The sequence below is a fragment of the Pelodiscus sinensis genome, chromosome 14, assembly GCF_052426305.1.
Source record: "Pelodiscus sinensis isolate ZL-2025 chromosome 14, ASM5242630v1, whole genome shotgun sequence".
Classification (NCBI taxonomy): Eukaryota; Metazoa; Chordata; order Testudines; family Trionychidae; genus Pelodiscus; species Pelodiscus sinensis.
In genome coordinates, this window is record NC_143065.1 from 24,085,041 (window position 1) to 24,109,502 (window position 24,462).

General features: G+C 43.1%; 1 protein-coding gene across 2 annotated transcripts in view; it reads right to left on the bottom strand.

Annotated features, from left to right (window-relative positions):
* Positions 1–21,060: 21,060 nt before the first annotated feature.
* Positions 21,061–24,462, bottom strand: part of FBN1 (fibrillin 1) — a 221,505-nt gene continuing 218,103 nt past the window's right edge. For both annotated transcript variants that reach the window (XM_006135061.5, XM_006135062.5), the window contains exon 66: positions 21,061–22,329. In XM_006135061.5, coding sequence (XP_006135123.2) covers positions 21,940–22,329 — 390 coding nt within the window. In that variant the 3' untranslated portion in view covers positions 21,061–21,939. The remainder of the gene's footprint in view (positions 22,330–24,462) is intronic.

The following is a 24,462-nucleotide window of genomic DNA, read 5'->3' on the forward strand; positions in this document are numbered from 1 at the left end:
TGAGCCCACTGAAGTCAGTAATAAAGCCCCGACTGACCACAATAGTGCAAGCACAGGCATTAAATGCCCACTACACTGTCTCTCTGGGTATCCTTTGACACTCCTCTGGATCTCTGATTCCCCCCCCCCCCCACCCATGATCACAAGGCATGCCTGTCTTCTCTGTGTTTGAGACCATCTCACATTGCTTCTCTAACTTGTCCCTCCTTTGTTCCCTCTATACGCCTGAACAGAGAATTCTTATTTGGTGGCATTTTGCATTCACTCTCCTAAGCAGGCATTTTGTTCCTTGCTGTCCTGCTCCTGGAACAGGCATTCACAGCAGTGTGAAATGCTGCTAAATCAGCATGTAGCACTGTGCTCTCACCTGGGGCTAGTGTAAATGACTAAACAAGAGGCAGAACAATGGTGCCTGGGGCTCTGTCTACTTGTACTCCAGGCACAAAGGAGCACAGGATTCCAATGCAGAACTAGAGAGCAGTCTCCTTTCTTCCATTCTGGCCTCTCCTGTCGCTCAGAGGCCTCATCCCATGTGTTGGAGCCCATCCCTGCCATAGTTTTGAGGTGCAGCCTTCAACTCTCTGCCTCACTTTTCCCAGCTGGGAATGGAGACAATGATCTGCCCCCTGCTCACAGGGGCATGGAGAGGACGGATTAGTTAGTGTTCGTACTCTTAAGATCTGGGCTCAAATCCTGACCCCACTGAAGCCAATGGGAATTTTGGCACTGGCAGGTGCTGAGTACTGCTATGTATTTCTCAGCCTCTTAACAACCTCCGCAAATGGAAGGTGGAGCCTGAATTACCTTCTCACTCCTAGAAGCAATCTCTCTACCTCAGGGCTGAAGTATATTGGCCTCAGTTTCTGATGTTCAGGATGGCAAAAGGAGTGCGTAGGCAGATTTTAGCCCACACTATCCAGGGATTAGTCCTAGTGCAGGCAAGCCTGCCAACACAGGGGAGGGAGAGAGACAAAGGGGGCAGTTATCCTGGGGCCTGGTGATTCAAAGGGGCCCAGGGTTGCTGGCCACCACCGCTGCTACTACCATAGCAGCAGAAGTGGCTAGAGTTCTGGGCCCTTTGTATCACCACTGGAGCATCGCGCCAGACGCTCTGGGCAGCTCCGAGGGCTGGGGGTGAGGTGCACCATGCTCTAGGTGACACTGGAAGGCTGGCTGTCCCTGGCCCCTTCCTTCCAACCAAGACCCTGCCCTTTTTGGTAGCATGGAGCCGGCCTCTCCCCTTGTACAGGGGCCCACAGAGGCTGTCAGCTCCCCTGAGCTCAGGGGATTTCTCCATCATGCACAGAGCAGCAATGCTTCTCTTGGCATAGGGGATGTTCTGGGGCAGGAGGGTAAGTGGTATGGCTGGGATGAGTTTGCATTCTAGCAATGCTGCTGCCTTGGGCTCCAGCAACAAGCGCGGGCTTCCCTTGCAGGCTCTGCTGGGCACACTGCATAAGGGAGGCACAAGCCAAGTTATTGTGGGCTAATCTGCTCTACAATGGGGATGAACTGGCCGTCAGTGTTGTAAATCAAATGCACTCCACTATTAGGACATACACTTACTTAACAACAACACAGCCACCAATATAACAAACAAACAAAATGTTCTGCTGCAAGCGGAAAAGGGCTGCACTAATTCAAACCAAATTCAGAAAAGAAACTCCTCCCAGGCGGGGACATTTTCTGTCAAGTTTCAGCCCTGGGAGAATTTTTGCAGCTGAGCGATACATTCTTGCAAAGAGAGATTAAGGGTCTCATCAGCACAAGGCTCTGACATAAGGCGCAGCATACAACAAGGGGAAAGATTTAATCTGTAGGGTTGGGCTGATCTGAATAGACCATGCAGAACATGAAGGATGGAAAGGGTTAATGGCAATGCTTGCCCAGTGAACATTTCCTAACATTGCCACTTTTTACTCACAAGTTACAATTTCTCTGTTACTATAGAGGCAAGTTGTTGATATTGGATTCATTTTCTGGTTTATATTCCTTTTTGTCATTTTTCCCATGAACTAATAAGCCACAGTGGATTTGCAAATATGAGCAAATGTGAACATTATACAAAACACTTTTATGTTCTATTGACATTTGCTTTCCACCCTAATAATTTAGAGCTGTTAACAAAAAAATTCATACTCCCATCATTTTTATTTCCCAAGTTTACAAAGGAAGAATCACGAGTAATTTCCCATAGTTATTGTTTGTAGCACAACACATGGTCTTAATTATTGGGATAAGAAACACAGAAAGGGTTTTGGTAAGGATAAATTATTTATCTATGGCTTTAATTCAAAATTCATTTTCTGCACCATAATTTTACGTTATATTGATCAGACATTATTTTCTTTTAGCGTTTTATTAACATGATTCAGACGTTCTTATCAAGACTCCTGCTCATGAGAGATTTGCCCTGCTTACACATATATGGACCAATGAAGCATATGCAGAGCAATCGTCCACCCGGTCCCCCAAGTACACCTGACTTTAAAACACTTTACCTCATGTACAAATTGGAGGCAATACAAAATGTAGTACTCAGTTCTGTTCTTACTTACTGCTTCCATGGAAGGCAACAGGGATTATAGCAGAGATCAGAATTTTCCCGGACCTATATAGTGCCAGATATAATCCAGGTCTTCATAGGACTGTAGGGCTACAAAGGACCATGTGAGGTCATCTAATCCAGCCTCCTGAACTGAGCCAGAATCAATTTTATTTAGGCCTTGAAAGGTGTTTATTTAACTTGCTCTTAAAAACCTTCAATAACATTCCTTGGTAACATATTCCAGTACTTAACTATTCTTACAGTTAGCATTTCCCCCTAATATCTAACCTGCAGCTCCCTTACTTTAGATTAAGCCGCTTTTTCTTTTTTGGTCCAACAGTCTATGGACATAGGGAACAATTGATCACAATCCTCTTTATAACAGCCCTTAACAGATTGAAAGACTTACTAGGTTCCCCCATCAGTTGTCTTTTCTCAAGAAAACTCGTGGGCTTCTTTTGTTAACCTTTCCTCACACATTAGGGCTACGTCTACACTGGCCCCTTTTCCGGAAGGGGCATGTAAATTTCACCTATCGTAGTAGGGAAATCCGCGGGGGATTTAAATATCCCCCGCGGCATTTAAATAAAAATGTCCGCCGCTTTTTTCCGGCTTTTAAAAAAGCCGGAAAAGAGCGTCTACACTGGCCCCGATCCTCCGGAAAAAGCGCCCTTTTCCGGAGGCTCTTATTCCTACTTTGAAGTTTATACTACTTTGAAGTTTATACCTATACTACGATAGGTGAAATTTACATGCCCCTTCCGGAAAAGGGGCCAGTGTAGACGTAGCCTAGGTGTTCTTTTATCAGTTTGTTTTTCTCCTCTGGACTCTTTTCAGTTCGTCCACATCTTTCACAAGATGTGGCACCAAAACTGGATACAATACTCAAGCTGAGGCCTGATCAGTGCTGAGTACAGCCCTCCAATATTTTCCATTTTTGACCTATGATATTCCTGTTAATACATCCCAGAATATTTGTCTTTTTTGCAACTGTGTCATATTTTGTTGACTCCTATTCAATTTGTGATCCGCTGTCACTTTCATATATGTTTCTGCAGTACTACCACCTCATCAGTTATTCTCCATATTGTGTTTGAGCATTGTTGTTTCCCCCCCTTTCCTAGGTATAGTACATTGCACTTGTCTTTTAAAACTTTCACCTTCTTGATTTCAGATTAATCCTCCAATGCATCTATGACATTTTGAATTTGAATTCTGTCTTCAAAAGGGGTTGCAATGGGATGGCTATTACTTCTCAACATAGCGTCTTCTAGATCAGGGGTGGGGCACCTAAGGCCCAGATGTGGCCTCCAGCTTGCCTGGATCTGTCCCCTGAGATGCAGGACCCCCCACAGCATTACGGAGCCTGCACCAGCACTCCAGTCCTCCTGCAGCTCCACTGTGGGGTTGGAGCACATAAAATCTACTAGGCTGCACCCCCCTAGGCTCTGGTGTGTCAGGGGAACGTGGGGAGTGTCTTTCTCCTTCTCAGTCGGGAGCCACGTCAGTGAGGGTTTGTTGGGGTTTTTTTTGCTTCTCACTTGTGTGTGGCCCCCAACCGATTTTTCTGTGGATCAGGGGTCCTGATCCAAAAAACGTTCCCCACCCCTGATCTAGATGCTTTCAGAGTACCAGCTGCCAGGCTGGCCTGCACACAGCTGACTTTTTGCTCCTCTTTGCCCCCATCAGTGGCCCCACTGATAGGGTTTCCACGTGTCTGGTTTTGAACCGGACAGTCTGGTATTTGAGCTTTCTGTCCAGGAAACAAATTGAGAAAATACCGGACATATAAATGTCCGGTATTTTCTAATTAAGTAAGTTTTATTATTATCATGAGTATCAGTATGTAGTTGCGTATGTCTGGCTGGTAGACACGCTCATGCTGCGTGAGCATCTCTACCAGCAGTACGCAACTACACAGTAGAGAGGAGGGGGGTGCGGCCAGGGCGGGATGGTATCCCCAGGGCCGGACTGGCCCGTGCACCCTGCCGGGACCGTGCGCAGGACAGGCAGCACCCCGGGATCTGCGTGTGCCTGGGCCAACTTCGCTCCCCACCGGCCGGTTCCCCCCCGCTGCTCCCATCCTGGCCAGCCCCGCTCCCCCTGGTCCCTTCCCGGCCAGTCCTGCTTCATGACGGCCGGTTCTCCCCCCTCCCCGATCTCCCCAGGACAGCCCCGCTCCCCTGACCCCCTCCTGGCCGGTCCCCCATTCTCCTGATCTGAGATCAAGTGTGTCCAGTATTTATTTATTTTTTGAAACCATCTGGTAACCCTACCACTGGGCCCAGTGCAAGATACCCCAGTAAGTCCTGGCATCTACTTTTAACCCTCCTTACAAATTGATTGCTTGACAATTTATTCCAGTATCTTTCAAGATATTGAAGTTAGGAAGGCAGGCCTGTAATTTCTCAAGTCCTCTGTTTTCCCCTTTAAAGATAGGTACTGTGTTTGCTTTTTCTCTAGTATCTGAGACCTCAACTATTCTCCATGAGTTCTCCAGGATATTTGGTAACAGTTCCAAGATTGCTTCAGCTAGCTCCTTAAAGTACCCTATGGAAAAGTTTGTCAGGTCCTGGCAACTAGAATACATCTAATTTATCTAAATAATCTTTAACCTGTTATTTCCCTATTCTGGCCTATATTCCTTTTCCCTTGTTATTACTCTTGATAGTGTTAAACATCTGGTCACAATTAAACTTTTCAGTGAAGACTGACACAAAATTGGCATTAAACTCCTCCATCTTTGTGGTGGTGTCCTTGATTAGCTCTCCTTGTTCACTAAGCAGCAGACCTGCACTTTCCTTTGTCTTTCTCTTACTGTATTTATAAAACCGCTTATTGATTGTTATGTCACTTTCTAGGTGTAACTCATTTTGAGCCTTTGTACAAAACCGGTATTTTCCTTAATGAGAAGTAGGTTCTTTAGGAGTGCGTCTATTCAGCAAAGACAAATCAACAGCTGGCTAGTGCCAGCTGATGTGGGCTCACAGGAGTTGGACTGCAGAGCTGTATCATTGCTATGTAGACATCCAGGCTCAGGCTGGATCCTAAGCTCTGAGCCCAGGGTGCCCAAAAATCTCTAGATCTGATCCTCCACTACCTCATGTTGCCCTTCATACCTCTGCAATGCAACAATGAAACACGGCCATTTTGATTGTAGTACTATCTAGCTGCCAGGATGAGTCAGGAAGATAGCTCTAATTATCTGCGGCCCCAGAGCCTGACACCCAGTAGCATGGTATGGTTGTTATTTTTTTCCCAAATGTTGTCATAGCATCTAGATACTTAAACGAACTGCACAGCTGTCTTTTCAGGGTACAGGGCTACAGTCGAATTAAGCTACGCAACTTCAGCTACATCAATTGCGTAGCTTAAGTAAAAAATCGCTTATTTCAGCTTTTGGTGCTGTCTACACAGCAGTAAGTCAAAGGAAGAAAACGCATTCTTCGACTTCTTTTACTCCTTGTGAAATGAGGGTTACAGGAGTCAGAGTAAGAAGTTCTCCAGCTCAACATTATTTTGAAATAAAGACTTATGGGCTGTGTCTACATTGGCAAGATTTTGCGAAAAAGCAGCCGCATTTGCGCAAAATCTTGCCACCTGTCTACACTGGCTGCAAGTACTTGCACAAGAACACTGTTCTAATGTAGGAAATCAGTGCTTCTTGCGTAAATACTCTGATGCTCCGGCTCAGGGATAAGCTCTTTTCCAGAACTGTTCTTGCACAAGAGGCCAGTGTAGACAGGCAACGTTAATTTCTTGCACAAGAAAGTCCGAGGGCTAAAATGGCCATCGGAGCTTTCTTGCGCAAGAGAGCGTCTACACTAGCATGGATGCTTTTGCACAAAAGCACATCTCTTGCGCAAAGGCACGTGCCAGTGTAGATACTCTCTTGCGCAAATACTTTAACGCAAAAACCCTTGCGTTAAAAGTATTTGTGCAAAATCATGCCTGTGTAGACGTAGCCATGGTGTAGATGTGCTCTTTGTTATTTTAGAATAATGTTAGTTATTCTGAAATAACGCTGCTGTGTAGACATAGCCTAAAATAACACATTTCACACCTGGATACAGGAGGTGGCAGCTAAAAGCCTCTGTGAAGGGAAGAGCTGTCTTTGTCAAGGCTATTTTAAACATGTGGACTGGGCAACCTGTACATTTCTTTCTTGATGAATCATTTTCACTTTGGATTCAGCAGTGAAAGGAGGACTCATCTTTGAGTAGTTACTATGCCACACTTGACATTTACGAGTTTTGTTTTATAGTTACCTGGATTTGACAAGTCTCAGGGATTTTAAAAAAATGTTTCATGAGTTAGCTTTATTCCTTTCTCTCCTGGAGCAATCAGCACTTCCATAGAAAAGCTGGCTTCACTGCCTGAAAATTACACATAAAGTCTCTTTTTACTTATGTCCCAAAATGTTTTTTTTTTCTGGAAATGGTACTGGCACATAGGCAGTAGGTTGACATGCAGTGTTCTGGATAACTACATAGGTACAGGAGTGGCCCTAGATGAGCTGCCGGCAACTGGCACCCTAGGTGAAACACGCAATCGGCACGCAATTGGCGCCCCCGCCTCCAAAGTCCTCAATGGGCTATTTATCTTGGCACCCTAGGTGACTGCCTAGGCTGCCATATTGATGGGCTGCCACTAGCCTTTTGAGCCAAATTCCACTCTAAATGGGACTGCATGAGGCACAATTTAGAGGAGAAGTGGCCCTTTCCTTTTTAAGGTCCTTCATATTCTTCCTTCCACATCCCAAACCAATAGTGCCTAAAATATGGCCCCCAGTTGGTAGTGGGGAGAAACCACATCTGACTTACTCAAAAGAATGATCCTCCCAGCTGCTTAAGACATTTCATCTTTCTCCATAGCTTCTCTGATCTTTTCCCTAGCAAAGTGTACCCTGATATTTATGTATTACATCACATAGGCTACGTCTACACTAGCAGCTTCTTGCTCAAGAACTCTTTTGCGGAACAGTTCTTGTGCAAAAACTCTTCAAGAAGAGAGCGTCTACACTGGCATGTGCTTTTGCTGAAGAGATGTGCTTTTGCGCAAGAGCATCCATGCCAGTGTAGATGCTCTCTTGCGCAGGAAAGCTCTGATGGCCATTTTAGCCACAAGGGCTTTCTTGCGCAAGAAATTCATGTTGCCTGTCTACACTGGCCTCTTGAGCAAGAACAGTTGTGCAAAAGGGCTTATTCCTGAGTGGGAGCATCATAGTTCTTGTGCAAGAAGCCCTGATTTCATACGTTAGAATATTAGTTTACTTGCACAATAACACACAGCCAGTGTAAACAGGCAGCAAGCTTTTGTGCAAGAGCAGCTGCTTTGGCGCAAGATTGCGCCAGTGTAGACATAGTCTTGATGTATATTTGCGTCTATCTGGTTTTATTATAGAGATGTTAAAGCTTTTGATTTAAGGCAGGAAAATGACTTGGTCCAATGACCACAAATCTGCCTGGACACCAGAGGATATAGAAGTCCTGGTCATGAACTCTGAGCTGCTGTCTACCATGGTGGCAGCCCATGTCCACATTTTCATCTTTGGATCAAGAACCATCAAGAGATCTAGAGGACACCACAGCTACCATAAAAACATCACAAGTATTCAGAGAACATCATCTAACGTACTTGAATCTGGCTACCTCCTGAAGCTCCTGAACATTAGTTTTACAGTGCATTTCACACAAGGATGGCAAAGAGCTTTACAAAGAAGGGAAAGTTTTACATACGGGGAAACAAACACAGCAAGTCAATGACTTACTAACTCCACAAAAGCAACTTGGGAATAGACTGCCCCTCATAGTCATGTGTTTCAGCCATGAGAGCATGACACCTCCCCCATGCGTGCCCCATTGTCCTGACCAGAGCCAGACGTGGGACAGTAAGTCTGTGTTTTAGGCCTGCACTCAGCACATACAGTCAACAATGTTGATCATCTGAGACGCTTTGCACTGACCACCTACCACTAGGGTTGCCAGGTGTCCGGTTTTGAACCGGCCAGTCCGGTATTTGAGGGTTCTGCCCAGGAAAAAAATAAAGAAAATACCAGACGTATAAAATGTCCAGCATTTTCTAATTAGGTAAGTTTTATTATTATTAGGAGTATCAGTACCTAGTTGCGAACTGTCTGGCTGGTAGACACGCTCACACTGCATGAGTGTGTCTACCAGCCAGGCAGCATGCATCTATGCGAGGGGAGGGGCTGGATGGAATCCCCGGGGCCGGACTTGCTCATGCTTTGCTGGAACTGTGTGTGGGACGGATAGCGCCCTGGGATCTGTGCGCACCCGGGTCAGTCCTGCTGCCCGCCAGGCGATTCTCCCCCCCAGCCAGCCCTGCTCCTCCTAATCCCCTCCCAGCCAGCCTCGCTCCCCCTGACCCACCTCCCAGACAGCCCCACTTTCCATCGGCTGGTCCTCCTCCCTCCCCCCCGATCTCCCCCAGCCAGTCACCACTTCCCCCAACCAGCCCTGCTTCCCCCCCAGGTGGTTCTCCCCCCTTCCTCCTCCTGATCTTCCCCAGTCAGCTCTGCTTCCCCAACCCCCTCTCTGCCAAACCTGCTTCCCGCCGGCTGGTGTCCCCCCCCCCCCGATCTGCCCTGGCCAGCCCCGCTGCCCCTGACCCTACCAGCCCTGGTTCCCACCAGCCGGTTCCCGTCCCCCATCCTCCCGGCCAGCCCCGCTCCCCTCCCAGCCCTTCCTCCCCCATCTGAGAACAAGTGTGTCCAGTATTTTTTTTGAAGCCACCTGGTAACCCTACCTAGCACCCAAATCTGGTAATTTTCATGGATCGATGACAGCAGATTTGCATGCAACAGTGACAGAGCACTATATAACTGTGACAAACCAGCAGTGTCTAATGGCTAATTCCTCTATTAATTCATTCTAGTTTCCTGTAGTTTCACACTTGTATGGACAGCATAGTTTATTTCTACTTTTCACTGGTGCCTTGCTTCTCATTTCCTGTTGGCCACTTGTGCTATCATCCTATTCTGTAGCCTCACCCTTTATATTCCATGCTTATATTCTGCCTGAGACTTAAAACCAGCTTCTGCTAAAATATTGTCCAGCTTTAGTTTGTGAAAGAAATCTCATGATTGGGGTATTAGTGACTATTATTAATTATTATTATTATTCAAGACAGGTTTATGTCTCCAGATCACTTTAAAGAGAACGAGCAAGAGAGTCTCTCCAGCTGGCTGTTCAAAAGGCAGCCATTCTATGGCTAAACTGGCAGCCCTAATTTTGTGCTGTGGCTTGTAACATCACTGGCAGTGCTGGACTGTGGGCAGCAGCTGGACTGAAAAATGATGCCAAATGGCTCTGAGTAGTTCATTAAAATAGCAGGTGAATATTACATTTTCCCACCAAGTGTGTTGCACACCATAGCCCAGCACAAAACCAGGGGGCCCATATTCATCCCTGGTATAAGTATTGCTTTCAGATGTGAATTTGTCCCCAGGGCTTAAAATGTGTGGTTGGGTCTAATCTGCTCCCATTGAAATCAGTGGTTTAAACCATGATGGACTTGGCTCAGGCCCCAAAACCATATATACAACCTCAAACCACGAGCACCGGGACACCCCCATTGTGGGATTGGATTTATTAGAGCTGTGCAAACCAAGGCAATCTCAGGGTCAGCAACGCCTGAGTGGAACTTGAAGCACATGCATATTTCCCTTATTATTCAGGACTATTCACATGCTTTAAGTTAAGCACATACTCACATGCAGTGATGGGCTGAGCCCTCGCTTTGTGAACCATTTCAGCGCAGATTTAGAATACGTGGCCTCACCCACACACTATCTTCTGCGATTTTTCTTTCAGGAGTGAAATGCAGCCAAAATGCTGCAACTTCTTGGTTTCAACTTGAAACTAAGGGCAGCCTCCAAGTTTTATATGGTTTCCACCTAAAATCATAAATCATCTCTACTGCACCTGAAATTTGTTCCAAATTTGCTCAAGAGTTGGCCCAGCTTTGCCTGAAAGTTGGCCCAGGATTGCTTGAAACAGAGCCCAGTTTCAACAAGAGGGTCATGAACCTTGATAAACCTGGCCTAAGTTTTGGGCTTGTAACAAAATCCTAACCACAAGAGTTTCACCTGGTTTGGGATTTATTACAAAGGCTTCTCACTGAGCTAGTATTTATTATGATTACAATTAGAACACATTTAGGCAGGCCTGTGAGTCTATACAGCTCATTACAAACAGAAAAATCCCAGGCGTATTTCCTGCCTTGCTCATGACGTAAATCATAAACTGATTTCTGTTTAATTTATATATATGCATAACCAACCATTCATCCTAGGTGACCTCCTTAGCTACTATAATGGCTTGTTGAAGAAAAAAAATCACCTTGAAGAAGGGTTGATTAGGACCCATTGGAATGACATGACTTAAGAAAACAAAGTTGAAATCTTGTGTTGATAGACACATCAATAAAAGCCCTGTTTTTACTGATGACCAAACCAAAATGTTGGCCGAAATGTTGAGTTCATCAGGTACATGCTCAGTTCTGATTGCAACTTGGATCTTCCGAATACCCAGGGAGGACTGGTCTAAGAATTAAAGTCTGGGCCTGGGACTCAGAAGAACTGCATTCTGTTCCTGAGTCTGCTCCAAACTATGCTGTGGCTCTAGGAAGATGAAGCAGCTGCATAGAGGTTTTTCCACCATGTAGCAACTCACCCTGATTTAGGGTGGCCACTCCTCCAAAATTGTCTTGGGTTTCTAGGAATTAAAGATGATGGCATGTAATGAAACCAGGTTGTCACCTTTCCCAACTGGATGGACCAAACACCTTTCATAGAAATGACGTCTGGTTGGCAAAGTTAGCAACCCTAGCAGGAAACCTCCAGGAATATGTCCAGCCACAAGTGGCAACTCTACCCTGATTGCAGCGATCAGCTCTGAGTACTGAGGGAGAGCTGGAGACAATGTGCCTTATACTACCACCTGTACGTAAGTGAACAGCTGGCTGGGCACATGAAAAGGGGGCTAATTACCCTCTGTATTCCTCTGGGAGGAATTGTGCCTCTGAAGGACAACTTCCTGAGGCAGCAGAGCTATGCGCTTTCCCATACTCTAGGCTGAGTCTAAAGGCCTTGCTGTATGGGCTTGGGCAAGCCTATTAATTCACCTGTCCTCCAGTGAGAAAATACTTATTCTTGTGCTTAACTCTGTTCATATTGAGGAAGGTGCTTAAGTTAAGGACACACTTTCTTGAAGCAGGAGATCTGTTTTTCACCTCCTTCTCTATAAAATGGAGCTAACACCACAGAGGTGTTGCAAGGAGCCACACTAAGGCTATGTTGACACTCGGGGCTTTTTGTGTGAGTAATATGCAAATGAGGCTAAGCATGGAATATTGCCAAGCCTCATTTGCATACCTAATGAGCCACCATTTTTTTCAGAAGAGGCTCTTGCACAAGAAGGAGCGTCTACACTGCCCCTTCTTGTGCAAGAAAAACTCTCTTGCGCAATGTCATTACACCTATTACTTTTCAGGAAGTACGGCATTGTGCAAGAGGGTTTTTCTTGTACAAGACGGGGCAGTGTAGATGTTCCCCCTTGCACAAGAGCCTCTTCTGAAAAAAATGGTGGCTCATTAGGTATGCAAATGAGGCTCAGTGATATTCCATGCTTAGCCTCATTTGCATATTACTCACGCAAGAAGTCGAGGCTACGTCTACACTGGCATGATTTTGTGCAAGAACTCTTCCAGAAGAGAGCATCTACACTGGCATGTGCTTTTGCACAAGAGCATCCTTGCCAGTGTAGACGCTCTCTTGCACAAGAAAGCTCTGATGGCCATTTTAACCATTGGGCTATCTTACGCAAGAAATTCATGTTGCTGTCTACACGGGCCTCTTGTGCAAGAACAGTTGAGCAAGAGGGCTTATTCCTGAGTGGGAGCATCATAGTTCTTGTGCAAGAAGCACTGATTTCATTCATTAGAAAGTCAGTGTTCTTGTGCAAGAACTCGCGGCCAGTATAGACAGGCAGCTGTTTTGGTGCAAAAGCGGCTGCTTTTGCGCAAGATCACATCAATGTAGACACAGCCTAATATTTGCGAGGTGGTCAGAGACTACAGGGCTGTGAGTCATAGTGATGTTATAAACAAACGTAATAAATTTTAAACTGTAGTGCACAGATATATTGGTGTTCTGGTGGTTGTTCACTGTCTGTGCATGAGAGCCTTCATCAGGCCTATGTGAAAAAGTAATATAGTTTTCGGATACTTAGCAAAGGCTGGACATAGTACGTGTCTGCTTTGGTAGAAGCAATGGGAAATATTCAGCCATTCTGCACTCTTTGGGTATGTCTACACTACCCCACTAGTTCGAACTAGGGGGGGTAATGTAGTCATACGGAGTTGCAAATGAAGCCCGGGATTTGAATTTCCCAGGCTTCATTTGCATAAAGCAGGCCGGCGCCATTTTTAAATGCCGGCTAGGTCGGACCCTGTGCCGCACGGCTACACGCGGCACGGACTAGATAGTTCGGATTAGGCTTCCTATCCGAACTAGCTGTACGCCTCGTGGAACGAGGTGTACAGCTAGTTCGGATTAGGAAGTCTAATCCGAACTAGCTAGTCCGTGCCACGTGGCTACACGCGGCACAGGATCCGACCTAGCTGGCATTTAAAAATGGCACCGGCCGGCTTTATGCAAATGAAGCCCGGGAAATTCAAATCCCGGGCTTCATTTGCAACTCCGTATGACTACATTACCCCCCCTAGTTCGAACTAGTGGGGTAGTGTAGACATACCCTTCTATATTTAAATGTATGAACATTCAGAGTTGTGACACCAATAAGATTGAAACAGTTGGCAAGTGCACGTGATTATTTTTTCAGAAATGGAATAGTCTTGGTGCATTACAGGAAAGGCCCTAATCCAGCCTGCCCTGCACCTGCCTGTATCATAGATACATTTCATCTTTAGAAAGGCATTTCAGAAGCAGAAAAGAGTCTCTGCCACACAGAATACAACATTTCAATGATATCCATGGCCCCAGTGAATTCAGCAGTTGATTGAGGGCTAGTGGGGCCAGAAAGAGATTTGGGTGGTCTAACGTGGGAGTCTAAGGTGTTTCTCTAGCAGCATTTAAAAACATAAAAAAGCAATGAGTAAAAAATGAGCATTTTGCTCATGCTGAAGCGAGACATTGTCCCTTGAATATGGTAATAACGTTGCCACAACCAAGGTGAAGTAGCCACTAGGAGAAATGAAGTCTTGGACTGTGAAAATGTGAGTTGAGGATGCTCATGCTTCCTTACATGCCCGTATCTCCCTTGCCTAAACTACTGGCATGATGAAAAGCACAGGGGACAGAGGGTAAACTACCAGTCACTTTTCTTTACATAAAACACTGGCTTTCCTTAGTCCACTGCAGGCTCACCCCCGCCTCATGCCACCAGCATCATTGCTAATTAAGGGATGTGAAGAACCTCCTTTTCTGATCTCTTCCAGTCAGGTGTTGCTGGAAGTCAGCTGACATCTTGCATTGCTAATGCCCCACATGTACAGGTAGTCTGGGTTCAAGTACTTATATCTTGAACCTAGATCACATCTGATCACTGGGAAGCAGTTTGTGTGCTAAAGGATCTATTCTTTTCTAGATGCTCATCTTCCTGGCTGACTTAACTCAGTGCACTGCAGAGGACCACTGTGAAGAATACCCTTAGTGTCATGCTCCAGGAAGTGGAGGGTTAAGAGATTTGGGGATGTGAAAAGTGGCTGCAAATGAAAGCTTAGGGGAAGAAAACATTGCAACGGAACCTACATTTAGGGCTAAATGTGGTCAGGCTACTTCATGGCATTCTGGAGTATTAAACAACTTCCATAAATGGGCCTAATTCTGATCTCAGTTACACCAAATAACTCTTAATGCAGCCATGGAAATCACTTTGTATTTACACTGGTGTCATGGAAATCACAGTCTGACCCAATATACCACCTCTTGCTTTGAGGTGGGGGGGGGGGGAGGGGGGAAAGAGGGGAAGATTCTTTTAGTGAGAATGCATCAGGGAGAGCAAATCACATAATTTGTGATCTTTTGCCTCAGAGATGAATCTGAGCATTAGCAAGACTTTTGCCTGCAGGTTTGAAGGGTCTGAACCTTTAATATTACTGTTGGCCAATAACTGTATTTCATAATAACTACAGGAAACCATCACCAGCTATAATCCCCAATGACAATGAACTGGGGGAGAGTAATTCTAAAATTTGCTGACAATTAGTTCTGACTCAATTGTAAAGTGAAAGCATGAGTGGTCTTTGGCAGGGCACTTTCCTACTTCATGACCGTTAACAATGGGACAATAGCATGACGGACACATTCTTTGCATTCTGAACTTGTTGGGTAATACCTTCTGAGAACTCTGAGAATAATGTCTTGTCTCACTGGTTTTATCCTTTGCCCTTTGGATTGTATTGCTTCTTCTTGTTCTTTACAGCACACCAGCCAATATGACTCCACCTTTTGTTGACTCATTTTGTGCACCAGCTCCGATAATAGCAGGAGGAACATGCGAAGCAGAGTTTGTCATTGTGCAGATGAAACTTGAGGGTACAAACATTTACCCAATATGCAAAGTAGGGGTTTAAGCCAGGCATCTATATGTTCCTCCCACACTTGTGGAGCAGAAGCTAATGGATTTTCTAAAAGTAATATTTTCTCTGAGGTGTTGTTTTGATATGATCATACTAATGTAGTGCCTAGTCATCTGTTCTGGAGAACACTTCGAAGGGACACTCAACTTTGATGCAAAAATATTACAAATGGCAAAATTCAAGCCACTTCGAAGAATAAAGTTCACACTTTGTTCGTACAAGTTCACAAAGGTCACCCAAGTGAGGTGCAATATTCGTACCCAATCCTAGTTCCCCTCAAATCTACAGACCATGCTAAACCCCAGAGAAGGTGGTACAAAATGAGGTCTGAAGATCATGGGCCACATGGTATTGAACATAATCCATTTACTGCCTCCTTCCTTGCTGGGATTGTGCAGTCAGCATGAGAAATCTACATGTGCAGCTGTGCAAAAGCAGTGTGAGTACCGCTATGCTGGCTAGAACATGGATACTGAATAGAATGTTCTTGGTCTTTTTATTGGATTTATATGGATTTGAATACATATCAGAGGTGAAAGTAAGTGGGCGTGCTCTGGTTGCGCCGCTCTTGCAAGAGCTGGCTGACCTGCAACAAAAGCCTGCAGGGAGCTATTTAAAGAGCTGGCAGGGACCTGGAATGCAATAGGACAGTACCTGTAAGAAATGTTAAGTTACTTTCACCACTGATCCTTATAGTATCTATATAGGTTCCAAAGAATATGCATGTGGCATTTTAACTTGGGTTGGAATGTACTGATTTTGACTGAAGTAAATTCTGATCCCCAATACTGTTATGAGGCTTTATTCACTTTAATACTGTGGTGTTTAAAATGGAAACCTAGAAATTTGATTTTAAAAGTTGACTTGGATGTGAAAGGCTCAGAAGAGAAAAGTCCTGCTTTGACACCTGGTTTGATCATAGGTGAGTTTGAAACATCACTAGTTTTACGTACACTGGTTAGAATCAACATTACCTAGAGAGACAAAGAGTCACAGACAAGTATCAAATGTATCAAACTCCTAGAAGGCAAGCCTTGCATGAACCTAGAGCTGTTATAGAGCCCTAAGCAGAATCATTGACAGAGAAGCAACATCAAGAGCTCTTCAAGTCCAGTCCTCTGCTTTCGTGGCCAATGTTCCCTTTATAGTTTTCCATCCATGTGCAGAATACATTTGTGCCAATGTGCACCACAAGGAGAAACAAAACTAGCTGTGGGAGCTCTGCTAATCAGCTAGGTGGCACTGGAATCTCTCCTGAGTGGCTGCACAAGAGCACAGCCTACAGAGAACACTGCTCATGGCAGGACCAAACACCATCTTCATCATCCCTGATAGGTGTTTGTCTAACCTGCTCTTAAAAATCTCCAGTGATGGAGATTCCACAATCTCCCTAGGCAATTTATTCCAGTGCTTAACCACCCTGACAGTTAGGAAGTTTTTCCTAATGTCCAACCTAAACCTCCTTTGCTATAATTTAAGCCCATTGCTTCTTGTCCTATCATCAGAGGTTAAGGAGAATAATTTTTTCCTGTTTCCTTTTATCAACTTTTCAGACACTAAAAACTCTGTGTCCTCTTTTCCAGACTAAACAAACTCAATATTTTCAATCTTCCCTCACTGGTCATGTTTTCTTGATCCTTTTATCAGTTTTGTTGATCTTCTCTGGAGTTTTTCCAATTTCTCCACATCTTTCATGTGGTGCCTAGAACAAGACACGATGCTCCAGTTGAGACCCAATCAGCATGAATTAGAGTGGAAGAATTACTTCTTGCGTCCTGCTTAGAACACTCCTGCAAATACATCCCAGACTGATGTTTGCTTTTTTTGTGACAGTGTCACTCTGTTGAATCATATTTAACTTGTAGTCCCCTATGACCTGTCCTAGATAGTCACTTCCCATTCGGTATGTGTGAAACTGGTTGTTCCTTCCTAAGTAGAGTATGTTGCATTTGTCCTTATTGAACCTCATACTGTTTACTTCAGACCATTGCTCCAGATCATTTTGAATTATGACCCTATCCTCCAAAACATTTACAACCCCTTCCAGCTTGATATAATCCACAAACTGTATAAGGGTACTCTGTGCCATTATTTAAATCACTACTGAAGATATTGACCAGAACCAGAACTGATCCCTACAGATCCACACTTGTTATATCTTTCCAGCACGACTGTGATACATTGATACCTACTTTCTGGGAATGATTATTCCACCAGTTATGCATCCACCTTATAGTAGCTGTATCTAGATGGTATTTCCCTTGTTTGTTAATGACATTTAGATCATGAGAGGCTGTACCAAATGCTTTACAAAAGTCTAGCTATACCACATCTACTGCTCTCCCCCCGCCCCCATCCACATGGCTTGTTATCCTGTCAAAGAAACCTATCAGTTGGTCTAACTTGATTTGTTCTTGACAAATCTCTGTTGTTACTTATCACCTTATTACCTTTTAAATGTTTGAAAATCAATTATTTAATTATTTGCTCCATTATCTTTCCTGGTATAAAAATTATGCTGACTGTCTGTAACTTCCTACGTTGTCCTTATTTCCTTTTTTATAATTGGCATTATATTTGCCCCTTTCCAGTCTTCTGGAATGTCTCTTGTAGTACATGACTTTTGAAACTAATGGCTCAGACATCTTCTCAGTCAGTTCCTTGAGTATTCTAGAATGCATTTCATCAGGCTCTGGTAACTTGAAAACATCTCATTTGTCTAAGTAATTTTTAACTTTTTCTGTTCCTACTTTTGAACCTACCCCATTTTCACTAGCATTCACTATGTCAGGTTTCTTGGTGAAAACTGAAACTAAGAAGTTATTAAGCACCTCTGTCATTTCCATTATTGTTTCCCCTCTTTATTAAGTGATTGCCCTATCCTGTCCTTGGTCTTCCTCTAGTTTCTAATGTATTTATAGAATGTTTTCTTGTTACCTTTTATATCTCTGGATAGTTTGAGCTCATTTTGTGTGTTGGCCTTTCTAATTTTGCCCCTACATACTTGTGTTGTTTATATTCATCCTTTGTAATTTGACCTAGTTTCCATTTTTTGTGGACTCCTTTTTGACATTTAGATCATCCAAGATCTCCTGGCTAAGCCATGGTGATCTTTTGCCATACTTCCCATCTTTCTTATGAAGTGGAATAATTTGCTCTTGGTTCCCTTAATAATGTCTTTTTGAAAAACTTCCAACTGTCTTCAAATTGTTTTTCCTCTTAGACTTGACTTTCCAAAGGATCTTATCTACTAACTCCTGAAGTTTGCTCGAGTCTGCCTTCTTGATATCCATGGTCTTCATTTTGCTGTTCTCTCACCTATCATAGAATTATAAATTCTTGTAATTTCACAATCACTTTCACCTAAGGTGCCTTCCATTTTCAAATTCTCAACCAGTTCCTCAAAATCAAATCTAGAACAACCTCCCTCCTAGTAGTTTTCTCCACTTTCTGAAATTAAATAACTGTCAAGAACTTGTTGGATAATCTGTGACTCGCTGTGTTATTTTCCCAACAAATGGCTGGGTAGTTGAAGTTCCCCCTCTCCACCAAGTCCTGTGCTTTGGATGATTTGTTAGTTATTTAAAAACAGCTCTTCCTGATTAGGTGATCTGTAGTAGAACCCCCCTACTTAACTACAAGCTAGAAAAAGTTGCATTAACATACTGCTTTGATATGAAATCCCAGAAAGAGCTGCTACCTTGAAACTGGTCTCAGACCTGCTACAAGACAAACAAATTGGGTACTTCGCAAGACAGTTTCAAAGGGAGACTATGGAAACTGTCATGTCCTGCCAAAATGCACATCATCTGCCAGTCTCACAAGACACTGTTACAACACAAAGTCGCGATCAGGTATATATAGTAATGAAACATTTTTGTTAAGATGTATGTGAACAGAAATTATATTACAATATTTTGGCATAAATATGGTATAAGTTATGTCCAAAGTTGCTGGCTAGAAGCCACATAATTATTTATAACTAAAAAAATGTATCACCATCTCCTCAACTAGAATGAAAACTTTTATGTACAAACCATACAAAAGCTCCTCCTCCACTTATCTCTGTGAACCCACTACCAAGACAAGAAGTACAAGAAAACAATTGTATTTAATGATTTTTAGGCTCCACAAACACTATTAGCTTAGTGTAGTGTTACTGTTTGTTGTTCAGCCCAAAGCCAGAAGTAATTAAGAAATTAAACTCACATTAATTATTGAAGGTAAATGTTCTAAATTACATTGACAGGAATACAGAGACAAATCTCAATCCATGGCCCAATTCTGCAAGGAGACACACATGAGCATCTATACACAAATCTGTTTGCAGAATTGGGCCTTGCCTTCAAGATTTTGTGGCACACTGGAATCATTCAAAACTTGTTTAACTGACAGAGAACCTTCTTATTCCTAAACATCTTCTCTTGCTTCAATATATTACTCCACAGCAAAGAAAATACTTTAAAATAGTCTCTCTTTTGCGGGACCTACAAAATCACAATATTTCAAACTGGGGTTACCAGTTTTGGTTGGATGTGTTTCTAGAGGTCACATACATGACAATCTTTAATTAAAGATTAATCTTGAATTCCTGGAGACTCCCAAACAACCCTGGAGGACTGGCAACCCTATTTCAAACTGCCTTTTTTCACCTTCTGCCGATTCGGTTAACAAAAATGATTTTCAGAGCTATACAGACAACACTGAAGCTCCTAGAGCACAATCAAGCATGTTTTGGCATGAGAAGATGTTGTATAAAGATTTAAATTTTAAACAAATTAACTTGGCAGTGTGATTGTAGATTTCTCTAAAATCCTTTTAGTCCCTCTCAGTATTTTATACACAGGAAAGAAAAAAGCCATATAAACTACAATGTACATACCTTCACGGGCTTTAAAAATATACTCACACTACCTGTTGAAGAGGGAATGGTATTTGTAATAGTAAAACTGAAAATGTTTTTCTACACCTATTCTACATGTGGAAAATATGCTATTCAATGGCACTACAGTAAATAAAACCAGACATGGTCTATTGAAAACATCATGGTGATCCTCTGTGTGCCAACATCTTTTTATATTATTAAACTGGTTATGGAGAAAAAAAATCTGAGATAAATCTGATCACAGAAAATAATACCCCTCTGAATGAATTATTACAAAACATTTCCTTTTCACAAATTATTATGGCTCATTATATTTCCATATATCAACTACAGTGCTGTCCAATCAAGTTTTTCCATTGTATTTTCAGAGCCATGAATTGTTTCCTTTCCTTTTGGGTATTACATTGTCACATATCAATGGAATGTTCTTTTCCTGCTGAAGTGGTAGCTTAGACACTTTATGGACAAACGCTGGCACCTTCACTTTCCGCCTGTCATACACTTTGTATTTGATTTCAATATTGGATGATCCCTTTGTAATCAGCCTTAGATTATTTGACAATTGATGTTGGGAGGAGAAGGGAAGAACGGAATATTATATGCATGCCAAAGGGGCTTTAGGAGACAAGACTTTTGAAATGAAATGCACATGTTTTCCAAATAATGGTTTAACATCCGAATTTGCATGTTTTGGCTGTTAGAGTTAATGATCGACAGGACAATTTAAGTCAGGTAATTGGAAAAGTTCTAACTTGCCCTTTGGGAGCCACACGTTCATTTTAAAGAATTCCACTGCTGAATTAATATTGTGAATAATTCTGTATTTCTCTTCTATCTTCCTCTCTAGGCAGACTGAATAAACTACAGATGCATATGTTCAATAGAGGATCACCTACACATGCGGTGTCTCTCATACTACTTACTATACAGGAATGCATGAAGCATCAATATGCAGTCTAGTGTACTGAAGAACTTGTACTAGCAAGAACACAGAGTCACAGAGTAAACTAAAAAAACCCACTGTTTTATTGTGACGTTGAACCCTTGTTGATATGAATGACTATGGGTATTCTTGACATGTATTACATAATGTCATGCTGTAGGATGGCACTGATTGTCATCTGACTTCTGAGAATGTTTAATGGTCCCTACTGACCTCAGTGCATTTTGGTAAGTCACAGAAATTTCATCATCAGGTTTGTGTATACAGTTAACAAGTAGTTGGTCTTTATAAGCACCATTACAAACCCTCACATTAAGGGTATTATTAATCTAGTTTACAAATGCTTCATTGATAAAAATAGCATGATTACAGTATACACACACTTAATTTACATGTATTATAGGCATAACTGAGATAAACTACAGAGCTAACTTTGGTTGATTGAAGTATGTAGACTGAATAATTGCAATTTTGGCTTCTAAGTTGTGTAAATATTACAGTGCATTTATAAATCTAGGTTGAAAATTTACTAGCACCAAATGGATATCATAAATGGCTGACCTAGTAAGTTGTAGTTGGAGAAGCAAAGTTTAAGAATTACAAAAATAGAGAAGTCCATCAGTTGAAAGCACATTCATGTACCTCTGCTGAAATGATGTGTCTCAGCATCAGTGGCCAACTTCCAATGATAAAAGTCCCAGTTTTCAAATTCAACATATCAAGGTAGCTCAGCTACACTTTTTAAGAAGCCTGAGAAAGTGGTTGTTTTGAGCTAGGGTATTCATCCTGTACCTGGCTTACGTAATAATATAATAGTGCTCATTCATGCAAATGTACTCATGAAAGATTGTACCTATGATATGGAGAATCTGATTGGGAGAAACATTCAGTCCTACCTATCTATCTTTGGTTTTAATTATTTGGTCTTTGGTTGATGAATTAATGAAGCACAATTTGAATTTTCATTTTCAGGTTATCTCCCAGCTCACCACTGAGGTAGTCTTTGTCATGTTTGTCTTCAAGCTGGTTAAGTTCCTTCTTTTTATAGAGTGGAATGCTACTGATGTGTAATGAGTAGGTTCCAGGCATTGGCTTCTTCTTTGTGAAATGAAGATAGCTTATCCCTTCCTTCTGGTTGATTCTAAAGAAACCATCTTCATTTCCAGAGTCAATTAAATATCGATTATGATTTGTCAGTGTTGTGAGAGCGGGAAGAAGTTCCAGGATGCGAGCTTTGCTATTAAGCCCAGAAACGTTGAAGGAAAAGAGGGCTGTTTTTTCACTATCCCAACTGGCAAGACTGACTTCTGGTTCCACTTCTGGTTGATCCTGCAAAAGAAAAATAGCATTAGTCTCTGCAATTTCATGCATTTATAAATATTTATTTCCAACTTAATAGGTCATCTAATTTAAAAGTTGAATAGAAAACTACTGTTGCCTGTCAAACCCTGGCAACCTCATTTGCTCCATTACTAAGTTGCCAAAATTCTAGGTCAGAGCAGGATTTGACTCTTGAACTAAGCAGTTAGTCTTGTATATGAAGGCAAAAGTAAGTCTTAGTTACTAGTAACAAGCATTCTCTGTATGTCTCATCTCATCTGTATGACATTTCAAAGTTCAGACTCTTCATTCACCCTCCACGTGTGCTGGGTGCAGATATCAGTGTCACACTCCCAGTCAAAAGCAGTCGTGAACTAAGCTGTATAAGGTAATGTGGTTTGTGAAGCAAGCATGTTGTGTACGATAGGGGTGGGACTTATTTTTCTTCTTTGCAAGCTTTCCTCTACCTAAACCCTCTGCTGGAACCCTCTGCTGCTCTAGTGCCAAATGCTGAAGAACTTGGGAGTCGAAATATTGTATGTTTGAAAGTGGGTGTCAGCTCTTCCTTCAGAGGACACATTTACATTCAAGTCAGAAGTGTGTTTTCCTGCTTTGACTGATGTACACACATTGGTTTTAACTGAGCTAGTGCACTGAAATAGCAGTATAGCTTCTGTTGTTAAGTCATAAGAAAGGTTAAGTGCCCTGAATACAACCCAGGTATTGGATGGGATAGTATTCAGCAGTGTACCTGGATGTAGCCGCTACATTGCTATTTTTAGCCCTATTAAAACTAGTGTGTGTGTGCGCATCTATTCAAGAGGGACATTATAACTGCAACTCCAGTGTAGATTAGCCTAAGTCAAGGTGATTGAGCATATAAAATAAACTCCACAGAGATAAGTTATTAGCAACATTTCTCTAAGGCAGAGATTCAAGAAGCACAAAAGAATGTCATCTGGAATGATAGTAACCTGGACATTTCCTGCAGCAGGATTAAAATGCTCTTCACCTGCCAGCAAACAGCCTAAGCTTTGAAGTCCTAATGATTTTTTAGGAACAGTTATCAAACCGATGGCATTCCAACTTAGCCTGCTTCATAACACAGCTCCTCTTTCAAGTATATTTATTATGGTGCACTAAATAATTGATCTTGCAAAATTACACATTTTGCACCAATTTCAAGGGGTACAGAAAAGTGCGCCCAATCCCTTTTCCCACATTTGTGTATGCATAGCACATGCCCCATGTACACAACTGTTGGTTTGTACACACAAACCTGAGCTATTCTACATGTATGAAGGGTGTCTCTGATATCTTTTCCTGTGCTAATACAGGGTGAGATGCTGCATATACAGATATACATAAGCTGAGAGCATATAGGACCCTTAGCTTAGTAAGTGTGCATGTGGCACAGAGATGTTTTAGAAAGCCCTTTAAAGATCTGTACAATGTGAAGACCGTAAGGACATAAGAATGGCCATAGGGTGTCAGACCAGAGGCCCATATAACCCAGTTTCCTGTCTTCTGACAAATGGCCAATGCCAAGTGCCCCAGAGGGAATGAACAGAACAAGTAATTATCACGTGATCCCTTTCCTGTCACCCATTTCCAGCTTCTGGAAAACAAAGGCAAGGGATACCATTCCAACCCATCCTGCCTAACAAACATTAATGGACCTATCCTCGATTAATTTATTTTCTGGCAAAGAGTTTCCAAGGTTCACTGTGCATTGTGAGAAGTAGTACAGTAAAACTCTGATGGTCCGGCACCATCAGGAACCCAGAAGTGCTCCGGGCAGCCGGACCATTGGAGCTGCTCTGCTCCCAGCTTCCCTGATTCAGCTGCTGCTAAAACTGACCAGCGGCTGAATCGGGGAAGCTGGAGGGAAAGCAGCTGGAGTGCTGCCAGGTAGGTCCCGTAGCACTGCCCCTCGGAGCTGCGGGACCAACCCCGCAGCACCCCAGCTGTCCCCGATTCAGCCGCTGCTGAAACTGACCAGCGGCTGACTCCAGGAAGCCGGGGCAGAGGAGTTGGGTCGCTGCGGGGTTGGTCCAGTAGCGCTGCCCCTCGGCGCTGTGGGGACCAACCCAGCAGCCCCCCAGCTGCTCTGCCCCAGGCATCCTGATTCAGCCGCTGCTG